The 25,952-nt window shown below is 36.8% G+C and overlaps 1 protein-coding gene across 3 annotated transcripts in view; it reads left to right on the top strand.

Moving 5' to 3' along the window:
- The window catches only part of LOC139131895 (uncharacterized ATP-dependent helicase YwqA-like), a 32,680-nt gene that overhangs the window by 1,671 nt on the left and 5,057 nt on the right, over positions 1-25,952 (top strand). Inside the window, exons 2-20 of one of the 3 annotated variants that reach the window (XM_070698203.1) lie at positions 7,399-7,477; positions 8,451-8,538; positions 8,779-8,949; positions 9,432-9,674; positions 10,178-10,341; positions 10,805-11,055; positions 14,355-14,398; positions 15,282-15,437; positions 17,996-18,068; positions 18,551-18,768; positions 19,055-19,144; positions 19,847-20,014; positions 20,215-20,381; positions 21,348-21,459; positions 22,074-22,253; positions 22,821-22,991; positions 24,091-24,295; positions 24,961-25,140; positions 25,474-25,688. In XM_070698203.1, the coding sequence (XP_070554304.1) occupies positions 7,419-7,477; positions 8,451-8,538; positions 8,779-8,949; positions 9,432-9,674; positions 10,178-10,341; positions 10,805-11,055; positions 14,355-14,398; positions 15,282-15,437; positions 17,996-18,068; positions 18,551-18,768; positions 19,055-19,144; positions 19,847-20,014; positions 20,215-20,381; positions 21,348-21,459; positions 22,074-22,253; positions 22,821-22,991; positions 24,091-24,295; positions 24,961-25,140; positions 25,474-25,688 (2,955 nt within the window). In that variant the 5' untranslated portion in view covers positions 7,399-7,418. Of the gene's footprint in view, positions 1-7,391; positions 7,478-8,450; positions 8,539-8,778; positions 8,950-9,431; positions 9,675-10,177; positions 10,342-10,804; positions 11,056-14,354; positions 14,399-15,281; positions 15,438-17,995; positions 18,069-18,550; positions 18,769-19,054; positions 19,145-19,846; positions 20,015-20,214; positions 20,382-21,347; positions 21,460-22,073; positions 22,254-22,820; positions 22,992-24,090; positions 24,296-24,960; positions 25,141-25,473; positions 25,689-25,952 lie in introns of all 3 variants that reach the window. The other 2 variants (XM_070698204.1, XM_070698205.1) reach the window with 2 other exon arrangements.

Below are 25,952 nucleotides of genomic sequence, written 5' to 3' on the forward strand. Positions count from 1 at the left end.
AAGGCAGTGGTATTTTTTACGAATTTTCATTAGTTCTACGCATGAATTTTTTGATCGAAAAATTGATGCTTTGTAAAGTTTTGTCAAACACCAAATGTATTCACTTTTCCCCGGACTTTTTTTGATGAAAGTCATATGGTCAACCCGGTCAATGTAGTATCATTCGACTCTTAATGGTACCAAATGTGTCAAACTGTCATCCGACCCCTATCGACCCCTAGCGTTTTCACGTAATGGGGGCTTTCTTTCTGCCTACTTTTAGCGATTTTCTAAAATGTGGACGCCTTATGTAAACATAGCCAGGCCGTCAGGCCTGCAGTTGAGGACCGGGCAGCAGGTCACCTCGACCCCTGTCCGTTTCGACCTAAGTAATTTACACCTCTTGTCGTTGTTTGTGGTCAAAACAATCCCGGTGCCTTATAGTCACTTCGACCTCAGTCACTTTTCATGTTACATCATAGACCCTCGAGAAAAACGGGACAGGCAACTGCTGAGGTTTCTTTGTGCGATCTATCTTTGAATACATTAAAGTTTATTTGCCAAGCGGTCCCTGACAACAATACTTCGTACTTAACACTGAATCTCATTAACGATCAAACTGACGTTCTGAATATGTACACTTTGCTCTTGCATGGTACGTTCCGAGTAATGACACAGAGAATTTTGAGGGTTTTTTGATACTAGTCATGGTGAATGTTCTGGTAACGATGAAGATCACATTTTGGATTCAAGCCGAAGCCAACGGGAAAAAACTAGACGGTAAAAACTGTGTACATTTAGCCATAGACGCTACAGAAAACTCTTGCTAGATATCTACAATATAAGTTTACATTCTCTACCATAAAAATCACCGATAACAAGAAACATTTACAAGTTAGACAGGTTTACACTTCCCCAGTCCTGCGAAACGAAATCTGACCTTTATTTCATCTGTCACGCAACATTTGACGAAAATCAGGGAACACAAAAATGACTACTCCATCGGAGCTCAAATACACGACCTCTAACATTTTGGTACTGTTTTAGCCTAAAGAAACACCAAAGTTCGGATAAGCTACACGTGTTTACATCCGCAAAGTACTAGAAAATACATTTGTAACACTGACTTTCGCTGTCAGGAGAAACTTCGTGATAAATCGGGACTATCCATCGGTTGATGGATTCAGAAGCAGTTAGGTAGACATGCATTTACACAAAGCTGAACGCTGTCCTCGTAAATTTGGCCGTTCACAGTTTTCAAACAACAACATTTCAGTAGTTAACATACATACTTTACCGAATCATGGAGCACTCCTCGCACAGAAAATATTCCGACGGTTAAAAAACTGCAAAAACGAGGGGAAATTCGAAGATACACGGATGATTACGGAATGTAAACAACTCTGTGATGTCAACTGCTGTCAAGTCTGGAACTGCAGCGGTATGTGTTTCGGATTTCTATTCGAAACTTTGTCACTTTACAGCAACATACTGACTCCCTGCAGATTTCTAGTTGCGTCGACTCTCGCTACCAATATGTAAAAAGTACTTTAAAACCATTTTGACGAATCCTTCTCAAGTAGTTGTAACACTTTTATTTCTAAAAATGGACTTGCGGGTAATCCGAAAATAACTTGTAATCCGAAAACATTATTACCGTATACCCGCATGCACGTGTCTATGAACCGGACCTTGTGCAGTCCCCGACCCATTAACACCTCTTAATTATTCAAAGATAGATTGCAAGCTGCTAATCCCATAGACCCTTTGTTCTCTATCGCAGTTGCCTGTCCCGTTTTTCTCGAGGGTCTATGGTTACATGTACCTGACAACGTTTTACTGAGTACATTATGCAACTTGTTTCTGTCAGAAAAACTGCCGGCTTCGCTACAACAATCCACCGGGCTGTGAACACTCTGATACTTGTCTCACTGAAGTACGGATGGATAAAGCATGTCATTTACTGATTTTTGGAAATAAGGCATTCGTTATTATCGCAATTGCTTGCCATATGTGGCAAGATTGGATGAGCGAAGCAATCCGCTCGCCTCAGTGTCTTGACGCCAAGTGAGCCTATTTCCGGTTTAGGTGTTGGCCTTACAGCAATGCATTATAGGATATCTTCCAGGGCGGCGTGATAGGTATTTGAAATAAGGTTCAGGGGGTGCTGCACCCAACACAGCATAGTTTGCTCAAAAATCATTATTTTTGCAAATATTCATTCAATTTTAATTAACTTTTTAACCCAAGAGTAAAATATTGGTGAATTCACCTTTTAGCTTGTCAAGCTGTCATAAATTGCCAGCTAAAGAAGTGTTAATTTATGCAAATATATGTAAATCACCCAATTTCCTAGCTTCTCTTTTATCCCAATTTCAAGATTTCTAAAGAATTTAACTCCACTCTGGCTTGGTCAAATTTTCTGAAATTTCTGAAAATACTATATATTAAAAGAAGTATTTTGTTTGGCAATTAAGTACTTACATTTTAAATAAGAGGCATTGTAGATTTGCTTATCATTGTTTGAATCACTTTTTGAGTGAGAGGCAAAAATAGCAGTATAGAGGAATAAGTACTCTGTCACTGAAAGCATGGAGGTAGGAAGAGAAGGAGCCTGCACGTCTATTGTCTCCTTTGAGGGAGATGAAACATGCCGCTTGTTTGCTAAGCAAACAATGACGCATCTGCCCGGGTAATCCCATAAATGGATTATGCCGGTTCGGATACGGTTCGATGTTCTTCGGGAATAGTCGGATAGAAAGTACGCATGCGCTAATACAAGTATAGCGTCTTCCGCGAACAGACATGTGATGACTGAATCAGTGAAGTGGGCGATCTGATCGACGATTTTTCTTAATTTTAAACTTTTAAGTATTCTGAATTTGAAGGAAATGACACGAAACACTGGAAACAAATTAGCAAGAGTGGCCAGTTCGACTACGGACACAGCTAGTTTGAACTTTTAGCAATCCATGGTTCGACGGCAAGGAGAAATTATGTACTGATAACAATACCCTATCGTCAATACGACATGGATGTAGTAGTATCTACAAAGTTGCAATGTTTAATAAACGATAATTAAGATAGGTACCATAGCGACTTACTATCAGCATGGACGTAACACAGACTCCCGATGCTACATTATGCTAATCACTGAACCCGGTCGGCAAAGTGACTGAAATTCTGACTTCAATTACAGAAACGCAACGCGTCGCAACGTCAACCTGATATGACTATCAACAACCCAAGATTACGTTCTTTCAAAACAATGTCGACGTTTTTTGCGGAAATTTGCGGAAACCCCCGAAAAGAGTATAGTAGTGTGACTTGTAAATAAGCTGTAGAGACGAACAAATGTTTCCGTACTCGATTTTTTATGCGTCCGGCTGATCTGAATCTGGTCCTCCGACGAGTTACATAACCTCTTGTGTTCAAAAGCATCAACTGCGCATGTGCCATCACAGTATTTAATTAGTCCCCACGGACACCGTCCGGGGGGACTTATAGGTTTGGTCATGTCCGTCCGTCCGTGCGTGCGTGCGTCCGTCCGTCCGTTCACGCAGATATCTCAGAGATGCCCAGGTCAATTTCTTTCAAACTTTGCACAAGGATAGTACCCTACCCCATACAGATGCACGTCGATTTGTTTCACAATGCGATCAAATTTGGCCGTGTTAGAGGACTTTTTAGTTTTCACCTCCATAGACTCCCATGTATAAGGCAGTCTCCATAGACTCCCATGTATAAGGCAGTCCATAGACTCCCATGTATAAGGCAGTCCATAGACTCCCATGTATAAGGCAGTCCATAGACTCCCATGTATAAGGCCAAGAAAAATAAAAATTTAGTTTCTCATCGTATTCATATTGCAAAAAGGATGCAGTGACACAGTTTTTAGTCCACACGGATGAAGTCCAGGGGGCTTATAGATTGGGTCATGTCCGTCCGTGAGTCCATCCGTTCACGCAAATATCTCAGATATTTTGACAAAATGTCACGTGACCTCAGTGACCTTTGACCTCAAATATACATATTTGTCCATAACTCAGTAACCACAAGTACTACACCCTTCATGTATGGTATGATGGGACACCTTATGATGCCACATATTGTACCTCATTAATTATGTGCATATCTAATTTTGAGCGAGCCAATAGAGCTAGAGGTCTGATTTTTGGTTTAAAGGGATAACTTAGCAATACAATTTTTTTTGACAAATGTCATGTGACCTTGGTGACCTTTGACCTCAAATATACATATTTGTCCATAACTCAGTAACCACAAGTGCTACACCCTTCATATATGGTATGATGGGACAGCTTATGACGCCACATATTGTACCTCATCAGTTATGCGCATATCTAATTTTGAGCCCATATCTAATTTTGAGGGAGCCAATAGAGCTAGAGGTCTGATTTTGGTATATAGGGATAACTTAGCAATACAATTTTTTTGACAAAATGTCACGTGACCTCGGTGACCTTTGACCTCAAATATACATATTTGTCCATAACTCAGTAACCACAAGTGCTACACCCTTCATGTATGGTATGATGGGAAACCTTATGACGCCACATATTGTACCTCATTAATTATGTGCATATCTAATTTTGAGCGAGTCAATAGAGCTAGAGGTCTGATTTTTGGTATATAGGGATAACTTAGCAATACAATTATTTTGACAAAATGTCACATGACCTCGATGACCTTTGACCTCAAATATACATATTTGTCCATAACTCAGTAACCACAAGTGGTACACCTTTCATATATGGTATGATGGGAGACCTTATGATGCTTCATACTGTACCTCATTAATTATGCGTATATCTAATTCTGAGAAAACCCATAGAGCTGGATGTCTGTCATACATATGCCCATAGATTTGTTCTGTGATACGATCCAATAAGGCCGCCATGTGGCCATTTTATTACGATTTTTTCATGTCCTGAACTACAGCTCAGACATGTATCAAGCGAATTTATTCAAAAGTATTGTTATCACAGACCTAATGAAGAGGACTCTATCCTCTCTGAGGACCTGTAATCAAAGTACCCATTAACAAGTGGGGACTGTGTCATCAACGATGACTTGTTAGTCTACGCATTCGATTCAAATCCACGATAAAAAATATTTCGAACTCATTAAATTTGACAGTTATGTGACAAGGTGGCCTTGCAGGACCGGCTAAAGCGAGGATAAGAAAGGAGATAACAGGATTATCTGGGCATTATACAATGGTGGTTAATCCATTTATTTCTCCTGCAGGCTCCTTCTCTTCCTACCTTCATGCTGATAGAAATGTTTACCTAAGATTTTAAATAAGAGGCATTTTAGATTTGCTTATCATGTTTTGAATCACTTTTTTGAGTGTTGGTCTTTTAACCCCTGCCATTTCAGAATGAGGATAGATAATGGAAAATAAATTAGTTGTTTTTAGCTCATATTTGGTTTTATATATAAATACCAAAAAGAGCTTATATGATGAGTCTGAGTGGCGTCTGTGTCTGTATATTTGTGGGTATGTGCGGATGTATGTCCGTCACACACAAAGGCTCCCATACCGCCAAAGCTACCATCTCAGTATTTTTTTGTACTATACTCTTGTTTCAATTGAAATATTACATTTCAGAAAATTGTATCAAATTCTGACTTAAATTGATTTTTATCATTAATACCAAAATTGAGGATTTTTACCCCAAATATACACCCTTTCATCCTTCGAGTAAATTATTGCTACCATAGTAAACTTTAGATTCTCTGCTTTTTGAAAATATATAGTATGAGGGGGTTTCCTTGTCATCTTAGATGAGAAAAATTCCTTTGAAAAAAACTGTGTTGGCAACATGCAGCTCCACCTTAAACTCAAAAATATTAACTGAAGATGTTTCACATAGCAAGGTTTACTTTGGTGGTTGCTTTCCAATACACATAGTTTGAATGAAAGTTTTGCAGATTTGCTCTTCATAATATATAATTTGCAAAGCATTGTATTTTTGAACAATTTAAAACCTACAATTGACTCTGCTTAAAAATTCATTTTGATTATAGATCATTGGGATCCATGTTTTGAAGTGATTGGCTATCAGGCTATTTTCCTTGATCTTTGACATCACTGATTGTTATTTCAGGGTTCTGCCCACGCCGGACGGCGCTGGACGGGCCCGTCCGGCACTCAGAATTTCCGACCAGCATTGACAAGTGACCGACCGGCACTTGACTTGCAGTTCAATGCTTTGAACAATCAACATGAATGTCTATGAGTGACACTTTTGAGGTCAAGCAGTTCATAAAAATGCATGAAGAGTTGATGAAAACAATGGTACTATAGAATGCCTTTCAATAAAATGCTATTTAAACAATACCACTGGTTGATTACCGTACGCTGATTTTGCATATGAAAAGCTGTTCAACGTACGTTCACAAGATCATCGCCCTAATGAACTAGACACGGTTTTCCTGTCACACAGTATCTCTGTACGATCGAAAGAAGGAGAAAACTGAAGTTTTTTTGCTTTGTATCAAGGTTTATAACACCACAAAAATGAAGTACGGAAGCGAAAATGAGCACAAAAAACAGGACTTCTAACTAAAACGTACTCTTCAATGTTCAGTTCAAACTCAATGAGTGGCATCGTGGAAAGACTGCATGCAATGAAAGTCACGAGCAAGTTTGGTGTCAACGAATCCAGTCTTTGAATTATCAATGAACACTCACTTATTTTCAGGTCAATAAGCCAAAAGTTACTTGTCCGTGGCAACAAGCCTCTCTGTTTGTGAATTTTCTTATTCTACAATGACTATCAAGAAGCAATTGAAGTGAATTTTACATCGAGAAACTCCACTTTCAAAACTATGGCCGATTAGCCAACCCCTAAGTTCTTGGTTTAAACTCTATAGAGTCTGCGCATGAGCAGTAACAAGACCACCTAGGTCATTTGAAAAAACACTGGATGCTGGTACAGTGCAATGGTAATCCAAACTTCATAGTGGTGAGGGATGATATAAGCACAGGAAAATGATTACAAAAAAGTGCAAGTGGTACATTATTTTTCAGAAGCTTCAAAAGATTCCTTTACAACTACTAAAGATTGTTTTCTTTCTGTTTTGTTCAGTTAAAACTGAAAAAATACTTTGAAGATACATTGGAATTGGCTATTATTTGTATATCGAGCCCTAAGAATGTAAAAATACAAGCATATAAATGTTACAGTTTTTCATGAATATTAATGCTCATGAATATTAATGAGCCGTCCAGCACTCTTGGAACTCTGGGCAGAACCCTGATTTTGATGCCAAATGTCTGTGATTGTTAAAGTAAAGTATGGTGAGATTGATGGGTTTATGGCATTATTTTCTATGATTTCATTCTTTTTCATATTTCTTTCTTTCATGTCATTCATATGATTCAGGTACCAGGTTTCCACAACTCAGAGAAGATGGTGATAAATACATATGGTAAAACTGCATGGGGGAAGGCATTTCTAGATGCACTTGGGTAAGTTATAGATTCAATGGATACATTCACCAATCTTTTGACGATGATAAGTCATGTTTCCTTATCCTTTTTGGTGACAATCTGAGGCTTTGTTAGATTCGGTATCACTTAAATGTGGCCATGCTTTTTGGGCTTCTGAAAGTTGCCAAACCTGCAACTGAGCCATGGCTGGATTTAATTTTGTATTCAATTTGTTATGCAAACTGTACCAATTAAGCTTATGTTTATCACAGCAAAAAATATATGAAATCATCTCTTTCTAAAAGGATCGTGACAGATCTTCCTTTCTCATGGTGAAAAGTTTCAGCAAAAAGTTTTGTTATCATGAGTGTCACTAGGATTTCTGGTGTATTTATCTAGAATGGCCAAGCTTTTCTGTTTCAAGAAGGGCAGCTTTCATAGAGGAATAGTAAACTTTGAGGTTGCATTAATTTTTAATGACTTGCTAATCAAAACACTACCAAGTTTTAACGGTATGTAGAGTACTTAAAATTGCTCAGAGCAGATTGAGCTGGTGATGAGATATCTTGTATAGCGCCCTCTGCAGCCCAACTTTTTAAAATGCAACAGTCCTTCAAACTAGATGTTTTTTAGACCACAGTGTACATTTGTATTTCAAATTTATATTATTTTGGCTGAAGGGAAAACACTGAACTCTCTATTAGATATTTCTCTTTTCCAAAAACTGTACCCACATGAAAAATTATCCGTATAGTACAGTTACTGTAACAATAGGGTCTTGAAGTGAAACATGCTGAAGTTATGTAAAAGGTTACCAGTGTTGTTCCTGTTCAACAGGGAGAAATGCTTGTGAGAGTTGAAAAACCAGCACAATAATCACAGTTCCTGAACTTCTTGAAGGTTTTGATCCCAACGAGTGGGAACACTTGAGAAGAGGTTGTTCAGTTGCTTCATCATCACCAATGCATGTCAGAAAGATGTATATTATTAAAAACATTTCTTTTCATTTCAGACGAATGGATATGGATGCCAGGTTAGGCAGAGGGAAAAGCTATGCTAACACTGGGAAAGTAATCAGAATATCAATTACTGGATCTCAGGTCAGTTCCTTCATCAGCCACTATAATGCCGGAAAGCACACAGAAATGTTTTGTAAAATAATACATGGACTGTGTCTAAGTACCGATGGTGTTGTGAGAACATGTGGAATTAGAGATTCCCTTTGTTTAATAAACTGAAATTTCCGAAAACAATATGTGGGCGTTTGCGTTTATACTTGATTCACAGATCCATTAACCAAGTCAACCTCATTCAGGTCTGTTACACTTCTCTGTCAACAGGTTATAGCCAAGGTTCAGGGACAGATGCTATACCAAGTCGCTGTCTTGTTTCAAGATTTCAGGCCAGAAGAAAAAGAAATGGTGTTTTCCATCATAGAAAAGAACCCACTACTGTACGGCCATATCATCAATGGAGAACTTCCACCTGAGCTCATTGGTCTGCTTCAAAAGGTAAACAAATCAATGATGATGTCATTAACACTCTTGATGCTGTTTTTCTTTGGCCTAAATCTACTCAATATCTTCCTGTCAATGCCTGTTTGGGTTTGTTTGAAGCCGTTTCCCATTGTCCGTTTTGTATGAATCAGTTTTAATGCTTACACAGAGTAGCTTATATAATAGTCTAGTACCATGTTTGGGAATGAAACACAACTATGGAATAATCACATGGTCACTGTTAATTGTACTTGTTCAGCAGTTCACTCTACAGAATGATCAAATTTATCATAGAGTAGTTGATTTTCTAATCAAAGATTTGTTAAGAATTTCAACAGATAAAGTTGTTTAAACAAAATTAATTAAAATGAAATGTTCAAGAAATAAATGAATAACTGACCAATTGTATTGATTAAAAAATTTCAAAATGGAAGGAGATTGTACTCTTGACTTTCAATTTTTTTTTTTAACAATACTTCATATTCTCGAATTCACAGGCAAACATAAAATTGTTTCCCCAACGATGGAGTGACATGCATGCTCGCTGTAGTTGTCCTGACTACGGCAATCCCTGCAAACACATGGCAGCCGTGTATTTTCTGATCACGTCAGAGATTGACAAGAACCCATTCACTCTGTTTGCTCTGCATGGAGTGGACTTGGTACAACATTTCAACATCAAAGTGACGGAAACTGAACCCAAGTATCCTCTGCCGGTGATTTCATCAGATGTTGGCATGGTAATGATTACATTCCAGTATCTATGGTTACACTTGTTTGTACCGGTAGATAGTAACAGTCTGCATACTGAGAGAGACACATGTCTATCAAAAGTAGCAATTTTGTCATGAAATCTATCCAAGCTAGGGGAAGAACACGAAAGTACACATATTAAGAATTCCCATGCTTGTCAACAAGAGGCCTGTGTCAGCCACCCAGTAGACTCTGGCAGGCACCAACCCCCACCCCTGCAGTTCATCGTAACGTCTTGGGCTAAATTTCTGTTTGCTGAAAATTTATGTATCTGACCAATAGCCAGAGTGATCTATTATCTAAGTGTAAACAGTGAAATTTAACGTAGTTCAGATGTTTAATGGTCTAATGGAGCATGATTTTAGTGTTCTAGTGGAGCATACAAGAAGATCTTTATAATCGGAAGTGGTGAAGTAATACTTACATATGTCATGATCACATTTAGTCATTGAACAAATATCTTCAATGATGTCACTGTTGTTTGTTTCAGGATGTCACTGTTGAAAGTGTTGAAAGCAGTGGAACGACTGACCTTCAGAAGTGTGACCTCTTGAAAATTCCATCCATGGCAGGGTTCATCTTGGACTGTCTGAGCAGTAATCCACCATTCTCATCCCAGCTAGACTTCAAAGAAGTTATGACTGAATTCTATGGGTATTGTAGTTTTGTTTGTTTGACTGTTAACTCCTCTGTGTGTGTGAACAGATGTTTGCCCTTGTGTTCATCCAACATAAATGTTGAAGAAACTATGTAAAACAAAGGAATCCTATCACATAACAATCTTTTTACAAAGTCAGCCACATGAAGTACTATTCCCATGAAGTTCTGATTATATTTGAAATTCTTGTGGAAACTCTATTAATTTATTGTAGATACCTTAGTTATGCTGTTGCTGTTAGTATGTGGAAGGTGTGTGGGCGCATTGTAAAACACAAACTAGAATTTGATAAACCATGTTTATGTATAAAAGAAGATGAGACGTGGAAGATAAATAGCTGAAGCTGCAACTTTCAAGTTGCAAATACAGATTTTCTGTAATCTTTATTTCATCCATCACATATTGTCACCATGATCAAAAAGGAAAAAAATCTTATTGATTGATATGTCTAGTTTTCAGTTTTGTTGCCAAGAAAGGCCAAGAAACTCTGCTCCGGCTGAGTGGCAGAAAGGATAGCAGTTTCCTGGCTGACCTTGACCTTGATGACCTGCAGCGTATCCTCTCTCAAAGCGAATTTAATCTGCCACTTGATGAGAACTTCAACATGAGGACCATATGGATTCATAACGATCTCTGGAACGAAAAGTTGGATCCAAATTCTGTCTTCAAGAAAGTTCCCTTCACTGAAGAATCTGTATTCCAAAATGGATGTAAGCAGAAGCTGTATTATCAATGAATCTATCCCTTAGAAAGTTTTTGGGTCAATCATACCAACTCATGTTTTCACCTTTGCACACAACTATGGCAAGCCAAGTGTTGCAAAATTCAAAAAACACATTTGTGTGTTCTAAGTTTTCATGTTTGTGTTCTAAAAATTTATGTTTATGTTCATAAAAACCATGTTTATGTTCTTAAAATGTATGTTTATATTCTTAAATTGTATGTTTATGTTCATAAAAACCATGTTTATGTTCTTAAATTGTATGTTCATGTTCATAAAAACCATGTTCATGTTCTTAAAATGTATGTTTATATTCTTAAATTGTATGTTCATGTTCATAAAAACCATGTTTATGTTCTTAAAATGTATGTTTATATTCTTAAATTGTATGTTTATGTTCATAAAAACCATGTTTATGTTCTTAAATTGTATGTTCATGTTCATAAAAACCATGTTCATGTTCTTAAAATGTATGTTTATATTCTTAAATTGTATGTTTATGTTCATAAAACCATGCTGTTATTCAACCTTTCATGCTTATGTTCATGAAGGTCATTTGTTTGTTCATTGAACAAATTTTATGTTCATTAAAACACTGCTTATGTCCATATCTCCCTGTTAACACTGAGGGCGCTCTGGAGTTAGCAGCACGAGACAGCTATGGCGGCGGACCAAACAGTTACACTGCATACAGCGAGAAAAGTGGGCTTTACGTGTGTTTAAAAGCAAAGCTTAGCACATCGTGGATCTAGACAAGTAGAGCGTGCTCGAAAACGGAGATCGATCACAAGTTTGAACTAAATATCGGCTGTTCTCGGCGGAGAAACTGCACGCTCTCATTCGGAGGCGCAACCAGCGTACATATACAGTATATTACCATGGATGTAAAAAATAGAGACAGAGACAGAAAGTGAGCCAGGAGCTATGTAGTCGATTGTTTCCTCCTCGATGAGCCGCATATCATCGTTAAGAGAGAAAAAGGTCGTAGTATTGCGACAACAACATTACTGGCACGAAAGACGCTATTTTTGACGCTGTCTGTGGTAATGCACGGAAAGACTCGACGTTTACCGATGACAACCCGAAGGCACGCTATGAATAAAATAACACGCTAATCCCGTTACGGGATTACGAGATAACGAATCGGCGGCAACTATCCCTTGAACAAAGGATCAAAGGAGTGTCCTGTATCCTTCTATTTTTTACATCCATGATATTACACACTTTCGAAGTCCGAAGTCAAAGACTCAGGGCTGTGGGAGGCACTCTGATCCGATGTAGAGATGGGTCTGTCACTAGTGAGGGGAGGACCGCACAACAAAATACCTTAATACGATAACGTAAAAGATCGACCAAATACCTTCAACTGCCCACGGTCCCTCCACCATGTGGAGGGACTGTGAACTGCCCGATGCAGATAGCCTATCAAAGATACGTTTTCCATTTGACAACTCGCAGGTCATATTTCACTGCATCTAAAAGTCGCGGGTCGCTCATTTTTGAAACTCAGGACGCAGGTCGCATGTCGTGAAGACCAGAAGACCGGTCACAATGCATGCTGTGTACGGTCTTTTATGTTATCACAATTTAATAGGTCTGTATTTGTTCGGTCCTCTTCTCACTAGTAACGGACCATTCTCTACATCAGATTTTAATCAGAGTGCCTCCCACAGCCACAACAGCCCTAAGTCTTTGACTTTGGACTGCCAAAATGCCATAGGCAAACCGCTGGTTTTGCTCCGAGTCAGAGAGCGTGCAGCACAGTCACCTTTGGTCGGAATATTCCACTCGGCGTCTATGCCCTCATAGACGTGTGTACATATGCCTGAGAAGGAGATGTACACACGTCTATGGGGGCATAGACGCTGAGCGGAATAGACCGACCATAGGTGACTGTAGGTGTGCGTGCAGTTTCTCCGCCGAGAACAGCCGATATTTAGTAACCACACAGCCCCGAGTCTTTGACTTTGGACTTCGAAAGTGCGTAGACATTTTATAACGTTAAACCGCTGGTTGCGCCTCCGAATGAGAGCGTGCAGTTTCTCCGCCGAGAACAGCCGATATTTAGTACAAACTTGTGATCGATCTCCGTTTTCGAGCACGCTCTACTTGTCTAGATCCACGATGTGCTAAGCTTTGCTTTTAAACACACGTAAAGCCCACTTTTCTCGCTGTATGCGGTGTAACTGTTTGGTTCGCCGCCATAGCTGTCTCGTGCTGCTAACTCCAGAGCGCCCTCAGTGTTAACAGGGAGATATGGACATAAGCAGTTCAATGAACAAACAAATGACCTTCATGAACATAAGCATGAAAGTTTGAATAACAGCATGGTTTAATGAACATAAACATACAATTTAAGAATATAAACATACATTTTAAGAACATGAACATGGTTTTTATGAACATAAACATACAATTTAAGAATATAAACATACATTTTAAGAACATAAACATGGTTTTTATGAACATAAACATACAATTTAAGAATATAAACATACATTTTAAGAACATAAACATGGTTTTTATGAACATGAACATACAATTTAAGAATATAAACATACATTTTAAGAACATAAACATGGTTTTTATGAACATGAACATACAATTTAAGAATATAAACATACATTTTAAGAACATAAACATGGTTTTTATGAACATGAACATACAATTTAAGAATATAAACATACATTTTAAGAACATAAACATGGTTTTTATGAACATGAACATACAATTTAAGAATATAAACATACATTTTAAGAACATAAACATGGTTTTTATGAACATGAACATACAATTTAAGAATATAAACATACATTTTAAGAACATAAACATGGTTTTTATGAACATGAACATACAATTTAAGAATATAAACATACATTTTAAGAACATAAACATGGTTTTTATGAACATAAACATAAATTTTTAGAACACAAACATGAAAACTTAGAACACAAAAATGTGTTTTTTGAATTTTGCAACACTTGGCTTGCCATACACAACACTACTCTCTGATTTTGTTACTTTTCAGTTTGCACTGATTGAAGATTACAGCACTGTATCTCCTACAACATCCGTATTTTGAAAGGCATAACATGACTTTTTGCATCAAATCTGACACTCTGGTCAAAGTGAACATAGAAAATACAACTTTTTCAAGGAGAATTGCAATAATTTTCTGTCTCAAAGATTGCATCTGAGAAGTGAAACCAGTGGTTAGTTGATTCCACTGCATGTTATTGCTTTTGATATATTTGAATTTAATATCAATGAAAACATTTTATCTTCTAGGCATGAAAAAGTGGGTGAAAATGGACATTTGGACAGCAATGCAGGTAACCATGGTGTTTTTTGCAAACATTTGCTTTTTTTCTTTCAGACAGAAGAAAGAAATAGGTTTGTTTGGGGTCAATGTGCAGTGGCTTGGACTTTGGTAGATTGTAACAGCAAGTTAACTAGTCTTAAACTAAGGCTATGATGCAACTGATTGGCTGGTTCAAAATGATTCATCAATGTCACTGATATTCAGCCAACCAATAAGCTACCAGCTTCTAAGATGCTGCTCATTTTGTGTGTCATCTATGCATGCATCAATCCAGATTGGCTATGTCAGCCCTTCAAAAATTATGTATAATGAAATGACAAGGTAACAAAAGAGGTAGACTGTATCCTCAACACACTTCCAAACAGTAAAGTCATCAAAATCAACCTGCTGTGTGTCAGAAATACCACTCCATGTAAACGTATCTGTTTTGTTGTTTTCAGGTTAGTAACTGGATCTTGTAAGCTCCCCAAAAAAAACGAACTAAAATAAACAAGCATTCCTGTGTTATTTTGTCACAGACTTGGGATGGGAAGCAATCTAATCGTTTTGTGGTTTTGACGAAAAGTTTTCAAATGTTCTCCCCATCTGCGTGTCTTCAATGAAGTCATTTTAATTAGCAATAGAAGTTGAGCCAAAGAATGATTTCTTTGTCGTCACTTTGTGAGATATTAGCTATTTCATAATAATTACTGAACAAATTTTGAACAAGAGTACCGTAATACATGTATCTCCCATAATGTCTTCCTATGTTTTCCTCTGGTCATATCAGACCTTCCCATCTCTGTTTTCACATTTCCATTTTGCTTTTAGAAGAGGACACTAAAAAGAATCTATATTATATTTACTGCTATGTTGTAATAGTATTCTTGTTTATTTCTTATCTCTGCTTGCAGTTATTACTTAACATCACCAACGACTTTGGAAGTCCGTCATATCACTATTTCTTCTATGCAAGCAGGGTTGCTTTACAAATTATGTCAGGCCAAGCATTTATCCCGGATGTTTTGCCCCTAACAAAACGTCATGATGGAAAAATAGCAAACTTCAAGGTATGGAATTTACTGTGTTATCCTGATACCAAATCATGTCAGATGAGAGCATTTTAAGAATATTGAAATTTAAAGACAAAAACCTTAACTCAAACTTTACTCAAAGTGTTTTCTCTGTGTTTACTCTTTAGGAAAAATAAAATTCCATTTTCACAAAACTGAAACTGAAACTGAAAACTTTATTGACTCCAAGAGCTTAAAAATGAACCCAAACAAGAGGTAGATCAGAAAGTATTGTAAAAATTTGAGAGTTCATGGGTCTGTCCCCTGTGGCACTTATCTACCTTAAGTCATAACTGATCTATCAAGTCTATCCTTTCTTGCTCAGACACTTACTGCTTAATGGTGACCAAGAGGTCTTTAGAAAAAGCTGCAAGAGACTCATATCATGGTTTATCCTCATTGGTTCAAATTGCTGCCTTGACTGTTCTTTTTTCCTGCTGCAGAGGTCAACTTTGGTGCCCCTAAACCCCCAAAAGGCTGTGAGACAGTTTCTTTGTATGATTAATCATTACAGGGCTCGAAATTAACGGTGGTCTTGCGTCCAAAGACCACCACTTTTTCATTTTGGACCACCAAAATTCAAATGTTCGTGGTCCAAATGGACCACCACTTACGTCAGAAAGTTTTGAAGACGATCCCGCACTTGGCCCGCACTACATTGCCTGAACGTGGTTCAATGCCAGGACAAAAGTAGAACATATGCACCTGCTTGCAAGTGACATTTATCGGCACCCATTTATCATGATATTGCAACATTTTAGACTTTAGCAGACCGCAGCACTTTATGCAACATTGTATTTCATCATCACAAAACGTCATGTCAATCAGTTCTGTACAGACAATGGCACTACAGATGCAAAAAATTCGAGAATCGATCGAGTCTACGTTGTTGGTAACACAATACAGTTAATGGTCATTACGTCGCATGTTATTTGGAAAGTGGTTTACGGGTGACCATTTAGACTCTGTCGGGTTGCATTCTTGAGAGGTCCCGCTGGACTTTGAACAGTATCTGCTTTTTGTTGGCCCTTTGAAAACACTAATTTCGTAGTCAGAAGGTATTTTCTTTGAACATGATCTCATTGGGCTGCTCAACGATCATATACGGGACATGCATCACGGCATGGCAAACGTTCAGCTACACCTTGAAGCCCCAGTGTTGTTTTTTTTTGTTAATAGAGCATGCGCATTACAGGAAACCCCCAAGTTCTACAGAAAAGACTGCCCAGCTCACTTCAGATACTGATTCCTATCGTGCACATTTTGAATACATTTTACGCAAATAAAGCTCAGTTGCGTAAAATCGTACGCAAGTTTTGAAATTGTAACGGAAACGCTGCCCAGGCCCATTCGTGTTCAGGCAGTGTTCAAATCGGGTTCTGTTACTGGTTGCTATTGGTTTTTATGAGTGGAAGTATTTTGACTCTCTTTAGAAGATAATAAAGTTCAGAATAAGTAATATTGTGAATTTCAAGTTCAATAGAGCAAATAGTGGGTTTTTGTCATCATAATTGTTAACAGCCGATACCTGGCGGAATAATTTTGAACATAAGAGTATGTGAACTGACAACTCAAAATCATCTTAAGGTAGCATGATTGGTTAGTATGAGTATTTTCCTTCAAAACTCCGAAAACTATCCTTTCCATGCCATTTCTTCCTAAGGACATGGCCTTTGAAGGTGGTCAGTTTTCAGTATAGTATCATCAGATATGCCGAAAAAAATTATTTGCTCTTGAAAATTATGCCAACAAAGGAATGCAAACAACTTCTTGTGTTTTTCATTTTCTTTTCTTGCCATTTTAGTATGATTCTCTTGGTCTAAATAGTGTAAGTCGACAAGGGATGACAGGTAGTCTACCAAATTTTCACAGGTGAAAGTCGTACAGATGGTCTCCAAACCATGTCTCAGATTTTTCCAAACACATTTAAGAATTTTAATATTCGTAGTTAAATAAACTAAGTAATGAACAAAACATGATTCAAAACCATGACTGGTGATTGTCAAAAAACCTAAGTCGTCTTCAAAAATTTAAGACACAGTTATGCTGACAGTATATAAACTTATAGATTGCTTTGTTCAAATGACAATCGGCTATGTGAGGTGATGGTTATAATTTTCATGGTGAAATATCCCAAATTCGGCCTTTTCAGATCCCCAAAAAACCAAAATGTAATGGTACAGCATTAAAATTCATAGAAAGAGCTTTCTGGTGATATGCACGTTTTACGTATATAACATAGTTTGGGCGAGAAGTTGTCGTTTGAATGTATGTCGTCACAAACCTATCACGCCATCTTAAACAATTGTTATATTACGGACCACTACATTTTTAATTTGGACCACCAAAATATTTGTTAGGTGGTCCACATGGACCACCACATTTGAAATTTAATTTCGAGCCCTGCATACATATATGGTAATATTTTCACGAAGCAATTAATATTTTAGTCTGATTTGGATTTGATGGTAAGGCCATCGTTTGAATAAGGATTGTCTAGTTTAGTAAACCAGCGTCTTGCATTGTATTTTTAACCAAAATATTTGTCTGTACAGATAATCTGGAAACCATTGTATACATGTGGAACTGTTGAAGAGCAGTTGAAGAATTTAGCAAGGCTCTATCCAGGTAACACTGACTGCTGTTTCAGCAGACTACAATATTGGGTTTCTTTTTGACCTTGTGTATAAATCATTAAAATGACTGGTTTTGGCGTCTTTGTTGTTCCTGTAAACCTGTCATTCATTTTCACAATTTTCATCAATTACCATATAAAACATAATTTCTGCTACTTTGAATGTATTATGCTTTGCATGTATTTGCATTATTAACCCCAATAATGTAGCCTTTTATCCAAACCAGTAAATTTACCATACCAAGAAGATAAGTAAGAAAAATCATCAGACAGCTTGGACCATTTTACCAGCTGTTGACAGTATTCCTAATAGCAAAGTCACGCTGGTTTAAATCCTCTAGTATTCACCTAGCGAATCCAGAGACCATGTTATTGCTCGCATGGTAACTTTCATCACATATCATGTATATCGTTGATTATGTACAATAACGATGAGTGGAGTAATGATGCCGACAACTTTGTGTTATTTTGACAGATGAACCTTGCGTAGCCTTAGACGATTGCTCATTGGATGGAAAGTCTGCAGGTTTACACTTCACATCTGTTGTAATGACACGATATGTGAAGGAAATGAACTTTATGCACAAGAAACTGAAGAACAACCCACCTAAGGAGTCCAGATCTTTCTTTGGAGGAGCTACCTTTTCTGTGATATCATTGGCTGAACAAAGCATTCCAAAGTCTATCTCCAAGGTATCTCAATATTATAGCTTAACTGAAAAATTGCAAAGTATTCTAGTGCCAGCTAACCATAGAATAACTTAGTCACTGTTGTTGTAGTATATGTTTTTGAGCAATTTGTCATTTGATTCTATCAAGATAGAACAATGTGTTTGATTGGTATTTGGCTGTTTACATTACAATTGATATTTGATCTTAGTTAACCAATTATCTTAGCCCTTTCAAGGGTGATGTCATCCTAGTATTACAGAGGGACTCCATTGAAGATAATGCATTCGATGGATTTATTTTATTTCAGTATTTTGGTGTGTTCAATTTGATGAAGACAGACTTTGAAGTTTCTGTGCATATCGATCAACTGATCCAAGAATCATCATTCTCTAAGAAGGTTTGTAAATAGTTGCTGATAAACTCTTATTTGACTTAAACACTTTTCTGTCAAAGTGTTTTGACCAAATGTTGTATTTGGTTTGCGCTTCTATCATCTAGTATAGAGTTAAATATATATATTGATGATATATATATTTTAGACATTAGAAAAAGAGATAAATACTATTTGTTTGTGGTACCTGTTAAGATCCCATTTTGTCAGATTGTATTTTAGAAAATTCAGATTGTGTTTTAGAAAATTAATTGAATATTCTTGATTCTAAGAGTCAAAAGTTTCTGTATGGAGCATGACAATATTGTATCAGTGATCATAGCTTTTGTAACAAAAGCATGGAGAACTGTAATGCATAAATGCCTCTGGGAAAGGGAAGCTAAAAGAATTTCTGTTTTGATTGTACAGTGTGTCACACTCACTTTGGTATTTGTAGAAAAGGAGAAAACAGCTATTATGGTTTGAAGGAGAGTATGTTTTGAGGCATGTTTTGCTGCAAAGATGCAGACAGACATAGTTATGCTATAGTAACAAGAAAGTGAACGGTTGCTATTTAACAAAGGCATTTCCTCTTGAAACTGTTGTAGCTAGAGTCGTTGCATCACACTATAGCAGAATGCCAACAGGACCTGATGACTCAAATATTGTTTCATTGCATTGGGCAAGCATCATGACCTTATGCTGTCAAATTGTATTGGCATATTGCAGGGTTATGATGACCTAGACCTTGGTATGGGTGTAGTTGATACATACACCATGGGTTTATGGATGTCTCCAAAGACAAGTGATAATGACGATGATGATGATGATGATGGAGATGCTGACAGCCTAGCTGTGAGAACTTTCATGAAGCAGTACCCCAACAGTAGAAACCAGGTCAGTTCTGTCTACATACATCATTTTGGTTTAGTGTCTGGAATAGGTGTAGGCAATCATGGGGATCTGTGCTTCAAAGGAAAGTGTGAAGTGTATATATGTCACTGCAGAGAGAAATAAGTGAGAATAAATAAAACATTGCTATTTCATAAACATTGAAATCTGAATTGAAAAAAGTTTTGATTACTATTTTTGTTCAGGTTTTAAAGTTCCTGTCCACGCTGGCACCATATTTGAATAATGTGGACAGGCTGATGATCTCGGATAGTGTTACCATGTCAACCAGTGACCTTGAAACATTCATCTTAGAGACGGTGAGGATCTTCACCAACTTGGGTGTCAAGGTGGCACTACCTAAGGAACTCAAGTAAGTGAGAAGTCATCAACCTTTTCACCTTGTAACTTTATCTATTCCAATTGGTTGGGTGGACCTGTCTGCCTTTGTACAGGGAAATGGGGAGAGGGATAAAAGGTGTCAAATGGATGAGGGGTGTCATAAGGGTGATGAGGTGACAGGTGAACCAAAAATTTCACAGAAGGCAGACTTTTCATTTTTACATCTGAGAACCTTGGAAAGGATGTTATATATGAAATATAGCTGCAGCAGTCACACAGTTTATGTGTATAGCACTTATGATTTCTTAGAATGTTACCTGAATACAATACCATAACTGTACATTCCACAGTACAATAAATTTAAAGATTTTGTTCTCAATTTGCAAAACATTTCAGAAACAAAACAATGATACATGACAGGTGAAATCATAAATCATAGTTATCATAAATCCTCTAAAACTCTGTCTTCATCAGTTTTTGATCCAGTGGCATGAAAACAGTATTTAAACTTTCTTTTTAACCAGTGTTGAATTTTATTGGTTTTATTTGTGGCCTTGACATCTCCAAAAATGTGAGCAATTCAAGTGTAAAATAACAAGCACTTTAGTGTCAGGGAAATCTTGATTTGAAAAAAACACACCTATACTTAGACTATTAATGGATATTGAAATCAAATCTAATGTAACTTGTGGAAGATAGTTTGATTTGAAAGTAGAAGATAGTTTGATTTGAAAGTAGAAGATAGTTTGATTTGAAAGTTTACAGAAGACTGGGCATACTCTCAACTAAATTCACTGGTAGTTGTGAACTGTCACACGTAGTGAGAAAAAACTAGTCAAACCCTTCCCACCACCAAATTTAGTGCAAACATACATACACTTTTATGGTCAAGACCTCTTTGGAGATAACTTGAATATAAGTTTAATGTCAAGAGTATGAAGATGGATCCATTTATATTTGTCTTGTACATTCAGGCATTTTTTTCCCTTCCACACAGGAAAGTTTTGAAACCGAAAGCTGTTGTTCATGCAGAAAGTCGTGAAGAGTTATCGGGGAAAAGTCATCAAACATTCTTCAACCTGCATGAATTATTGTCTTACAACTGGAAGGTGACTATTATTGTAACATTTCCTGTCAAAATCTTTGGTTTGGCTGGATTTTTATTGCAAAACATCAGGCATTGAAGGTTTTTTTTGGAGAGAACCTTTTATGCTACATATATATTGGCTGTTAACTTGAAATAAATGGAAAATATATTGCTTAAAACTTCACATATTGTGTTTTAATGATATAAGATTTTCTATTACTTACTATAAATCTGTGAGTCAAAGTTAAACAGATCTTATCAAATACTGTGTGCAGTGATTTGTTAAGTTTTTGAGAACATAAGCATCAGTTTAACAGATTATCCCACAGATGGTCAAGAGAAAGACAAATCAAATAAATTATTTGATATCATTAAGTGCTATATATTGCACAAAATCCAGTTGAAATACTTCAAATTGATTTCTTCAAACTGAGGTCAATAGAAATTTGAATACACAATAATTTTTTTTTATGTAGAATTACCTAAGTATTCTCCTGCAAAGATTATATTAAATCTTGTCATATTCCTATTGTATAAATTGCTGATATTTTGTGAGAAAATTGCGAGATTTCATTTGGTCTGGGAATTATTCTTATCTCAAAGTCTGGAAACTAATTTCTGCAACATCTCACACAGATATCCATCGGAGATGAACTGGTCTCACCTGAAGAGTTTGAGAAGATGGTCAGAGGCAGTAAAAGACTGGTGAAGTTCAAGGATAAATTCATGATGATAAGCCCGGAAGAAATGAGAAATATTCTGTCAAGTGTTGAGAAACCTCTGCCGAAAGTCTCTGCCCTGGATTTGTTGAAAGAGGTGAGGTTATCTTGTATAAGTGACCTCCCCATTTCATATTTCTCCAAAGTTACAGTTTGGAGAATTATGTAGCTAATTTATGGTTATATCATTTCTTTGGTGTGTGTGTGCATGTTTTCTGTGGCTATGTGTTTGTTTTGGCTATGCATCCAACTTGTCAGCAATATAGCCACACATATCTCAAGTATGTTAGAGTCAATTTTTGTTAATCGATGCATTTTCCCATATTAAAAATGCAATATGTCAGTTCTAAACCATTATGAACTCCCAGTGTTACACAACCAAGTGGCAGAGTTATTATTCTTCATCATTGTAGCAGTCTGAGCAATAAGACATGTCCAAAATAGTGATACTATATCCATTCAGAGCATAGTGACATCAAAGGGAACTTGATAACTGATAGCAGCTCAGTTCTGCTATGTTTCTGAATCCATTCAAGAGTTACTGAAGCTACACCTGAAAGAAAATTTCAGAATTCTTTTTATCATGTGCGCACATGTTTTGTCTGTAAAATGTCAAATTGAAAGCTTTTTTAACATATGCACATGTGTTCTTGTCTTGTTACAGTCATTGGTTGATGACTCCAACTTCCACGTATCATCCGATATCAATGGATTCTTGAAGAGCATGACACGTGTTACAGATTTCACTATACCAGTGGATCTGAATGCTACATTACGTGATTATCAAGTCAATGGCTTCAGATGGATTGTTTCCAATCTACAGAATGGATTTGGGGTAAGATTGGCCTAGCTTTGAATTGAACCTGTCCACCCCAATTCCTTGTAGTACAGGTCCATAAACACCATTGCTAATATTTGGTTTGGGCGAAAACCATGGTGGTAAACTATCCGTAGACCCACCCAAGCATAAAATAACTTTAACCCTTTCACCCCCAGTTCCCTGTATACAGGTCCAACTTTACCATAGAAAACAATGGATTTGGGACAAACCATGGTGGTGAAAGGTTAAGAGAACTTTTGTTTCGATTGCTTATCATATGAGCATATGAAAATATGTGTGAATGTCAAAAATTATATGATTTTCATGCGCTTTCTGGTTCGACATGAAGTTGCTACTCTCTGCAGCAATTCTAACGTGAGCTAGTTATTTGTATGAGTGCACTGTAACATCTCATGGTACATTAACATCTGATACAGAGCCTTGTCTGAGACCTAACAAACAGGATACTTGTAACAAGTACCTTGAAGAATGAATGACACTTAATGTGGAAATATGTCTTCAGCAACACTGTAGATGATTGAGTCAACTGTTTTGAATCTGAGGACATGCCCATGTCTTATAGTTTTCAATCATTAATGGATAGTACCCACTATAAGAAACCAAAATTGATATATTTAATTGTCAAAAGACAAAATTTGTTTTTAAATTTGACAATTAGAGAAGGACTGTTTAGACACATACAAACTTCCAAGCAGAAACTGTTGCAAATCAAACAACAACTTAATTGTGATGCCAGTAGAAAGAAAATATTCAAGGTAGATAGTTTCACCTGTCAGAAGTTTAGTGTAGAAAGGTTCTTCACAACAAATTGTATCATGTAAACACGTGAATTATGTACACCAGTATTTTTTGACAAAGAGATTTCTTTGAAAGTTACAATGAATGCTATGCAGAGGGAGTTCTTTGCAAGTTCTGAGCAGAATGTTTGTGTTTTAGTCTTTCTTATGTACCACACTAATGGTATGTTATCAGTCTGGTTCAGTGCAATTTAATAAAAAAGTCACAGGCAAAATGCTTGTCAAGACAATATTTCATGAATGAGGCCTATGATAAAATGACAAAGAAAACTTCAAGAAATGATTGTTTCTTGCAGGTGATTCTGGCAGATGATATGGGTCTTGGTAAAACCATCCAGACCATAGCTACAGTGTTACATCTGAAGACAACAGGACACTTGACAAAGCCAGTGTTACTGGTTGTACCGACTAGTGTGATGAGTAACTGGGAGAGAGAAGTCAGAAGATTTGCTCCATCACTGACCACGGAAAAGTACTATGGATCTGCCAGAGCTCTGCCTGGTAAAGCAATAATATTCTGAATAACATTCATTGATTTTTTTGTCTGGCATAAAAATAATATCAATAACAAGGCTTTGTCAAAGCAGGTACCCTTCCTTTAGTATGTTAACTTGTCTATACTTATAGCTGAACAAAAAGCGCAAAAGAAAATGAACTTACTGGCATGAAGAAAATGCAATTTGCTGAGAGAAAAGGGCTTATAATGGCCTATAAAATGTACACATAGGGGTGAGAATGTATTGGCATCTTTTAACATTTCTTAAAAAACCAGAGGATCAGATGTTTCTCATTCCAAAGATAATAGATTAACCCTTTAATTTTTCCCACCAAAATTTTACTGCAACATTTTACCAATTTTTATGATTATTTTTTTTGCATTTTATTTTGATAATTTTGGACTTAATGGACATCACATTCAATGACTCTAGTTTTTTTTACCAAAATTTTGCAAAAATTGAAAAAAAAATTGACAGGGTATATTTTATAAAGGTGACAAAAATTGACCGTGGCTCTCAAAGGATAAACAAAAATTTAAACTGTATATGGGTGCTGGTGTCAGTAACCACCAAAACTTGCTGATCAAACTTGAACTGGTACATAGTGTCACATACGTAGGAGTGCTTACAACATTTATAATAATAATATGACTCATTAATTTGTTGCAGTGGATGATCAGAGTGCATCAGTACTTAGTGATTTGAACAGCTCCACTGCCAACGATGGTACTAGCACTCCGAAACCAAAACGTAGGAAGATTGCGGCTGTCGGCGGTAGCAGTGACATCATCATGACGACCTATCAGTTGCTATGGAGAGATGTGGATGTGCTGCAGAAGATGAAGTTCGGTAGGTTTTGGAGAGCGGAGGGGTGTAGTTCAGGCTTTTGAAATGTTTTTAAATATGATGACATGTTATGTTAAAAAGTGTTATATTACACCACTGTATATTCAATAATGGTTTGTGTATTATGCTGTGGCACATTGTCTTTCAATCACAGTCGGAGTTTGTACAGAAAAAGACACTCAGATTTACTTGCCACAAATGATGTTAAGGCTTTGAAAACACTTTGTTTCTTACATTTCTCTGAACAGAAAATTTTTTAACAATCAGTATTTTTTTTTAAGTTGTGTATTAGAGAATGATGGATACATTGATAACTTTGCATGTTTAATTCAACAGGTATGATTGTGATTGATGAAGCTCAGCACATCAAGAATTTCAAATCACAGACATTTAAGGCACTGAAGAAGATCAAGGCACCCATGCGAGTTGCATTGTCTGGTACACCTGTGGAGAATAAACTCTCAGAACTGTGGTCGGTTTTCGAGTTTGCCATACCCAAGTATCTTGGTAGCATCAAAGAATTCAGTGAAAAAATAGCCAAGCCAATCGAGGTGAGATTATTTATTTGAAATAGATTTTTAAATGGAATACAGTTTCATTAAGTCAAAATCTACAGATGAAATATGGAATTTAAAGATATTGCAAATGTGAATTCACTCAAAAAAGAGTAGATTAAAATCCCAGTGAATATTAATGCCATGATGGTTATCATTGCATCTTGTAGATAACATCATGTTTAATCATCGTATACACAAACCAGTTAGTGAATACTTATGCAAAACTCATATGGAATCCAATGGTAACAGAGAACCATA

The sequence above is a fragment of the Ptychodera flava genome, chromosome 4 (assembly GCF_041260155.1).
Source record: "Ptychodera flava strain L36383 chromosome 4, AS_Pfla_20210202, whole genome shotgun sequence".
Taxonomy (NCBI): Eukaryota; Metazoa; Hemichordata; class Enteropneusta; family Ptychoderidae; genus Ptychodera; species Ptychodera flava.